This window comes from Cherax quadricarinatus, chromosome 56 (assembly GCF_038502225.1).
Source record: "Cherax quadricarinatus isolate ZL_2023a chromosome 56, ASM3850222v1, whole genome shotgun sequence".
NCBI lineage: Eukaryota > Metazoa > Arthropoda > Malacostraca > Decapoda > Parastacidae > Cherax > Cherax quadricarinatus.
In genome coordinates, this window is record NC_091347.1 from 21,890,762 (window position 1) to 21,899,301 (window position 8,540).

At 47.9% G+C, this 8,540-nt stretch overlaps 1 protein-coding gene across 1 annotated transcript in view; it reads left to right on the forward strand.

Moving 5' to 3' along the window:
* LOC138854365 (transcription factor RFX4-like) overlaps nucleotides 1-8,266 on the forward strand; it is a 49,839-nt gene extending 41,573 nt beyond the window's left edge. Inside the window, exons 9-13 of the mRNA XM_070096988.1 lie at nucleotides 646-804; nucleotides 1,102-1,266; nucleotides 6,714-6,967; nucleotides 7,740-8,011; nucleotides 8,239-8,266. Coding sequence (XP_069953089.1) covers nucleotides 646-804; nucleotides 1,102-1,266; nucleotides 6,714-6,967; nucleotides 7,740-8,011; nucleotides 8,239-8,266 — 878 coding nt within the window. The remainder of the gene's footprint in view (nucleotides 1-645; nucleotides 805-1,101; nucleotides 1,267-6,713; nucleotides 6,968-7,739; nucleotides 8,012-8,238) is intronic.
* Nucleotides 8,267-8,540: the final 274 nt, after the last annotated feature.

An 8,540-nucleotide genomic window follows, 5' to 3' on the forward strand; every position in this document is an offset into this window, starting at 1 on the left:
TCTGGATTTATTTTAGAGGTGTCTGAGGTACGTCAATGTCACAGAAATGTACTGTTGTCCTGGGTCGCAGGCCATGAGTATGGAGCCTTACTGGGCCGTCTTCAGTAACAGTAGGAGTGGGAGAAGGGGTAGACGGGTTGTCCCTAGCATTGGTCTGATTGTGGCGTTGCAACGCACACGACTCCAGGACTTGAATGATAAGAAAAGGTATGATTTGCAAAGTGTTTGTTTAACTTGAATGATGATTGTAGGCACGACTTATGGAGGCATTTTGACGTGTGTAAGTGAATGTGTCGTGAGCAGCAGTGCCTGGGAAATGTATGACTTGATCAGTGGTAAATATTATAGAAGACTTTTGTAGGTGAATCTTTCCCTATGTATAATGACACAACTAGGTGAGTGTAGTGTGGTAGACTGTCTCACACACACTACAAGATCGAGCCTCTTCTGGCATTTGTACTAACAATGAATTACCGCTTCACAACAGAAGTAATAATAATAATAATAATAATAATAATAATAATAATAATAATAATAATAATAATAATAATAATAATAATAATAATAATAATAATAATAATAATAATAATAATAATAATATAGCAATAATAATACTAATAATATTAATACTAATAATACTCACAGGGTCGTTCCATCTGCTTCACCTGATGTTTGACGACTATGTGTTGTACCTGGTGGAGTCGTTACACGCTGAGGAGAAGGCCAGAGAATTACTAAACAATATCGCCACAGACTCACCACCTGACTGCTCTGACCCAGGGCTTCGGAGGTACTCTCCAACTTGTCCTGTACATGTACTAGTCACGAGGGACTGACACCTCTACTATGCACCTGTCTTACTAGTGATTTAAAATATATATATTTCTGATCCTCCCTTTTTTAAAGTCTCTATACACGGTTTCAATTTTGATTTCTGTCTTCTAAGAGCGTCAGATTTAGTTCCTTGATTTTTAGTTTCTGTACAGAACTGAGAAATGGAATATGTCAGATAATAGATTATTCTGTCACAGTGTTTCGTTGCTGAAGGATTTGTTTAAGCAGTTGCATACTCCGTGCTTAGTTCTTAGTGTGTGTCGACAGATCCTGACAATGAGGATAGTCTCCACGCATTGTCCTTCCTGATGGGTGGGTCAACGACAGTGGTGGGTGGGCCAGGGGCAGCCACGCCCACCACTCCAGCCCTCTCGCCCACCTCCCAGACCGCCCACGAGCTGCACATCTCGCCCACCCCCACTACCATGTTAGGTCAGTGTTGTTACAACTACCAGTGTTGGTATTGAGCTGAGAGTGGTCACAGGCGTTACACTCCTAGTGCTTACTGCATCATTCTCACTCACCACCATCCCACTCATCACTCTCCCAATTCATCACCATCCCGCTGTAATGAAGGCCCTAATATCTGGAGTTTATCTGGAGAGAGTTCCGGGGGTCAACGCCCCCGCGGCCCGGTCTGTGACCAGGCCTCCTTAGGTCAGTGTCCCAGGATGCGACCCACACCAGTCGACTAACACCCAGGAACCCATTTTACTGATGGGGAACATAGACAACAGGTGGAAAGAAACACGTCCAATGTTTCTACTCTGGCTGGGAATCGAACCCAGGCCCTCACCGTGTGAAGCCAGAGCGTTAACCACCATACATCGACCATTTCACGCCCGGAACCTGGGAACACAAACAGAAGAAAATAAATAAACAATATATAAAAAAAATGAATGATAGCTACATTTAGACAAATGAAACAAAACAAGAAATACGAAAATCTAATCACAAATTCCCCAACACTACAGTGTAGTTACTAGACACACTAAGTGACCCTTTCCACTAATAGTCACCATTTTTAATATATATCAGATGCACTCTATAATAATGCTTAATATAATTCTTTGTATTTTATTTATAATATAATAAATAATCCTATACTCTAAATTATATTACACACTCACCACCATGTTACTCATCACCATCTCCACTCACTAGTGCTCTCACTCATCACCGTCCCCACTCACTAGTGCTCTCACTCATCACCGTCCCCACTCACTAGTGCTCTCACTCATCACCGTCCCCACTCACTAGTGCTCTCACTCATCACCATCCCCACTCACTAGTGCTCTCACTCATCACCATCTCCACTCACTAGTGCTCTCACTCATCACCATCTCCACTCACTAGTACTCTCACTCATCACCATCCCCACTCACTAGTACTCTCACTCATCACCATCCCCACTCACTAGTACTCTCACTCATCACCATCTCCACTCACTAGTGCTCTCACTCATCACCATCTCCACTCACTAGTACTCTCACTCATCACCATCCCCACTCACTAGTACTCTCACTCATCACCATCTCCACTCACTAGTGCTCTCACTCATCACCGTCCCCACTCACTAGTGCTCTCACTCATCACCGTCCCCACTCACTAGTGCTCTCACTCATCACCGTCCCCACTCACTAGTGCTCTCACTCATCACCATCCCCACTCACTAGTACTCTCACTCATCACCATCCCCACTCACTAGTGCTCTCACTCATCACCATCTCCACTCACTAGTACTCTCACTCATCACCATCCCCACTCACTAGTACTCTCACTCATCACCATCCCCACTCACTAGTACTCTCACTCATCACCATCTCCACTCACTAGTGCTCTCACTCATCACCATCTCCACTCACTAGTGCTCTCACTCATCACCATCCCCACTCACTAGTACTCTCACTCATCACCATCCCCACTCACTAGTACTCTCACTCATCACCATCCCCACTCACTAGTACTCTCACTCATCACCATCCCCACTCACTAGTACTCTCACTCATCACCATCCCCACTCACTAGTACTCTCACTCATCACCATCCCCACTCACTAGTACTCTCACTCATCACCATCTCCACTCACTAGTGCTCTCACTCATCACCATCTCCACTCACTAGTGCTCTCACTCATCACCATCCCCACTCACTAGTACTCTCACTCATCACCATCCCCACTCACTAGTACTCTCACTCATCACAATCCCCACTCACTAGTACTCTCACTCATCACCATCCCCACTCACTAGTACTCTCACTCATCACCATCCCCACTCACTAGTACTCTCACTCATCACCATCCCCACTCACTAGTACTCTCACTCATCACCATCCCCACTCACTAGTACTCTCACTCATCACCATCCCCACTCACTAGTACTCTCACTCATCACCATCTCCACTCACTAGTGCTCTCACTCATCACCATCCCCACTCACTAGTACTCTCACTCATCACCATCCCCACTCACTAGTACTCTCACTCATCACCATCTCCACTCACTAGTACTCTCACTCATCACCATCCCCACTCACTAGTACTCTCACTCATCACCATCCCCACTCACTAGTACTCTCACTCATCACCATCCCCACTCACTAGTACTCTCACTCATCACCATCCCCACTCACTAGTACTCTCACTCATCACCATCCCCACTCACTAGTACTCTCACTCATCACCATCCCCACTCACTAGTACTCTCACTCATCACCATCCCCACTCACTAGTACTCTCACTCATCACCATCCCCACTCACTAGTACTCTCACTCATCACCATCCCCACTCACTAGTGCTCTCACTCATCACCATCCACACTCACTAGTGCTCTCACTCATCACCATCCCCACTCACTAGTGCTCTCACTCATCACCATCCCCACTCACTAGTACTCTCACTCATCACCATCCCCACTCACTAGTGCTCTCACTCATCACCATCCCCACTCACTAGTACTCTCACTCATCACCATCCCCACTCACTAGTGCTCTCACTCATCACCATCCCCACTCACTAGTGCTCTCACTCATCACCATCCCCACTCACTAGTGCTCTCACTCATCACCATCCCCACTCACTAGTGCTCTCACTCATCACCATCCCCACTCACTAGTACTCTCACTCATCACCATCCCCACTCACTAGTACTCTCACTCATCACCATCCCCACTCATTAGTGCTCTCACTCATCACCATCCCCACTCACTAGTGCTCTCACTCATCACCATCCCCACTCACTAGTACTCTCACTCATCACCATCCCCACTCATTAGTGCTCTCACTCATCACCATCCCCACTCACTAGTGCTCTCACTCATCACCATCCCCACTCACTAGTACTCTCACTCATCACCATCCCCACTCATTAGTGCTCTCACTCATCACCATCCCCACTCACTAGTGCTCTCACTCATCACCATCCCCACTCACTAGTACTCTCACTCATCACCATCCCCACTCACTAGTACTCTCACTCATCACCATCCCCACTCACTAGTACTCTCACTCATCACCATCCCCACTCACTAGTACTCTCACTCATCACCATCCCCACTCACTAGTACTCTCACTCATCACCATCCCCACTCACTAGTGCTCTCACTCATCACCATCCCCACTCACTAGTACTCTCACTCATCACCATCCCCACTCACTAGTGCTCTCACTCATCACCATCCCCACTCACTAGTGCTCTCACTCATCACCATCCCCACTCACTAGTGCTCTCACTCATCACCATCCCCACTCACTAGTGCTCTCACTCATCACCATCCCCACTCACTAGTACTCTCACTCATCACCATCCCCACTCACTAGTACTCTCACTCATCACCATCCCCACTCATTAGTGCTCTCACTCATCACCATCCCCACTCACTAGTGCTCTCACTCATCACCATCCCCACTCACTAGTACTCTCACTCATCACCATCCCCACTCACTAGTACTCTCACTCATCACCATCCCCACTCATTAGTGCTCTCACTCATCACCATCCCCACTCACTAGTGCTCTCACTCATCACCATCCCCACTCACTAGTACTCTCACTCATCACCATCCCCACTCATTAGTGCTCTCACTCATCACCATCCCCACTCACTAGTGCTCTCACTCATCACCATCCCCACTCACTAGTACTCTCACTCATCACCATCCCCACTCATTAGTGCTCTCACTCATCACCATCCCCACTCACTAGTGCTCTCACTCATCACCATCCCCACTCACTAGGACTCTCACTCATCACCATCTCCACTCACTAGTACTCTCACTCATCACCGTCCACACTCACTAGTACTCTCACTCATCACCGTCCACACTCACTAGTGCTCTCACTCATCACCATCTCCACTCACTAGTACTCTCACTCATCACCGTCCACACTCACTAGTGCTCTCACTCATCACCATCTCCACTCACTAGTACTCTCACTCATCACCGTTCACACTCACTAGTACTCTCACTCATCACCATCCCCACTCACTAGTACTCTCACTCATCACCATCTCCACTCACTAGTACTCTCACTCATCACCATCTCCACTCACTAGTACTCTCACTCATCACCATCCCCACTCACTAGTACTCTCACTCATCACCATCCCCACTCACTAGTACTCTAACTCATCACAATCCCCACTCACTAGTACACTCATCACCATCCCCACTCACTAGTGCTCTCACTCATCACCATCCCCACTCACTAGTACTCTCACTCATCACCATCTCCACTCACTAGTGCTCTCACTCATCACCATCCCCACTCACTAGTACTCTCACTCATCACCATCCCCACTCACTAGTACTCTCACTCATCACCATCTCCACTCACTAGTGCTCTCACTCATCACCATCCCCACTCACTAGTACTCTCACTCATCACCATCCCCACTCACTAGTACTCCCACTCATCACCGTCCCCACTCACTAGTACTCCCACTCATCACCATCTCCACTCACTAGTGCTCTCACTCATCAGCATCCCCACTCACTAGTACTCTCACTCATCACCATCCCCACTCACTAGTACTCTCACTCATCACCATCTCCACTCACTAGTGCTCTCACTCATCACCATCCCCACTCACTAGTACTCTCACTCATCACCATCCCCACTCACTAGTACTCTCACTCATCACCATCCCCACTCACTAGTGCTCTCACTCATCACCATCCCAACTCACTAGTACTCCCACTCATCACCGTCCCCACTCACTAGTACTCCCACTCATCACCATCTCCACTCACTAGTGCTCTCACTCATCAGCATCCCCACTCACTAGTGCTCTCACTCATCACCATCCCTACTCACTAGTACTCTCACTCATCACCATCCCCACTCACTAGTGCTCTCACTCATCACCATCCCTACTCACTAGTACTCCCACTCATCACCGTCCCCACTCACTAGTACTCCCACTCATCACCATCCCCACTCACTAGTGCTCTCACTCATCACCATCCCCACTCACTAGTACTCTCACTCATCACCATCCCCACTCACTAGTGCTCTTACTCATCACCATCCCCACTCACTAGTGCTCTCACTCATCACCATCCCTACTCACTAGTACTCCTACTCATCACCGTCCCTACTCACTAGTACTCCCACTCATCACCGTCCCCACTCACTAGTACTCCCACTCATCACCGTCTACACTCACTAGTACTCTCACTCATCACCATCCCCACTCACTAGTACTCTCACTCATCACCATCCCCACTCACTAGTACTCCCACTCATCACCATCCCCACTCACTAGTACTCCCACTCATCACCGTCCACACTCACTAGTACTCCCACTCACTATCATCCCCACTCACTAGTACTCTCACTTACCAGCCTCCCACTCAGCACAGTCCCCATTCAGCAGGTCTGGAGAGCAGCCTGGTAGAAGAGGACGGTAGTATGGACTACATCACTGGCCTGGCCACCACCACCACCCCTGGTGTGGGTGGTGGTGGGGGCGGCAGCTCCACGCCCACGGCGCCAGGGGCGGCGGTGGGCGCGGGGATGGGCGGGGACTACACCTACACCTACGACTATGAGGCTCGAAGCTACCGTCTACCATCTACTCTGGTAGCCAGGAACTACCTGTACCCACCCACCACCGTGGCTATCAACCAGGTGAGGTAACCCTCTATCTTCGAAGGAGGTGCCTTGATGTCGGTCAAGGGTTCTTGATCCTAAGGAGGTGCCTTGGTATCAGTCAAGGGCTCTTGATCCTAAGGAGGTGCCTTGATGTCGGTCAAGGGTTCTTGATCCTAAGAAGGTGCCTTGTTGTCAATCAAAGGTTCTTGATCCTAAGGAGGTGCCTTGATGTCAGTCAATGGCTCTTGATCCTAAGGAGGTGCCTTGATATCAGTCAAGGGCTCTTCATCCTAGAAACTAGACCTATTTTCTCCTGCTGAACAACCTTATATCTCAGGTAACCTATAATAATAATGATTATTTATTATTGGGGTTTTAATGCTATTTACTACACCAGGGTCATTAAGACTGCATGTAACCTATTCAACACCAGTCAAGAATTAATTTAATACCTAAAATAGGGTTTAAGGTAAACTCAGTGTACATTAGGAGACATTCACCTCAAGGTATACATATGATTGTAATAAGTCAATGACTACACGAGTCATTAATGATACACATAGTCTTCACCACCAGACAAGAATACTTTAATCCATAAATCGGATTATACTCTCAGCATATATACAGTGAGGCAGACACCTTCTGGTGTCTGCCTCACTGTATATATGCTGTGTCAGGAAACAGGACAAGCTTTTGGTATATTATATATCCTGTATAGGTAGGACAAGTGTTTCCTGACGCGGGTCTTAGTCAGATGACGACCCTCCGTTGGAGCTTCAGGTGCATAACACTACGAATATTTTAACAGTATTACCAAGGTGGCAGCGGAGGCGGTGAGGTGACCTCCGAGGAAGAACGATATACATCACACAACACAGGAGGTGGAAGTGTGTCCCTTCTTCACGGAGGAGGAGGAGGAGGAGGGCCAGCTCCAGCAGGTGCAGGAGACTCTCTTAGTTATACCAGCGTCAGGACTGCTGATGCCTATGTTGACTGTTCCAATGTCTACTGTCCTGATCAGTCACTTATCTACTCAGCCAACTACTACCAGACTTACGACACCTCCTACTACTCGAACAGGTGAGCTACGTCACTTCCTACTATTCCGACAGGTGAGCTACGACATCACAATGACTGACAGGTGACCTCCGGGGTCTCCATTATTTAATAAAGAATTTGTGTGTTTATGTCGGCCTCCATTGTGTCTATTACCAATCACTAAACCAGCAATGTATCATATTTTATAATATGTATCGCATTATTTCTATTACGTATTCAGGCATCATTAAGGTAATTTCTGTTTGCAGGTTTAAAACTAAAGATGTGGAAGGATAATGACCGGCTTCGTCAGAGTGGAGGTAGTCAGTCCCCGGTGTGAGAAGTCAGAAACATCACGACGTCTATTCTGTCCCTGTTGTGTGGGTCAGGGACATCGTCACGTCGTTAGTTCCTGGTGTGTGGGTCAGGGACATCGTCACGTCTAATCAGCTCCTGGTGTGTGGGTCAGGGATATCGTCACGTCTAATCAGCCCCTGGTGTGTGGGTCAGGGACTTCGTCACGTCTAATGAGCCCCTGGTGTGTGGGTCAGGGAAATCGTCATGTCTAATC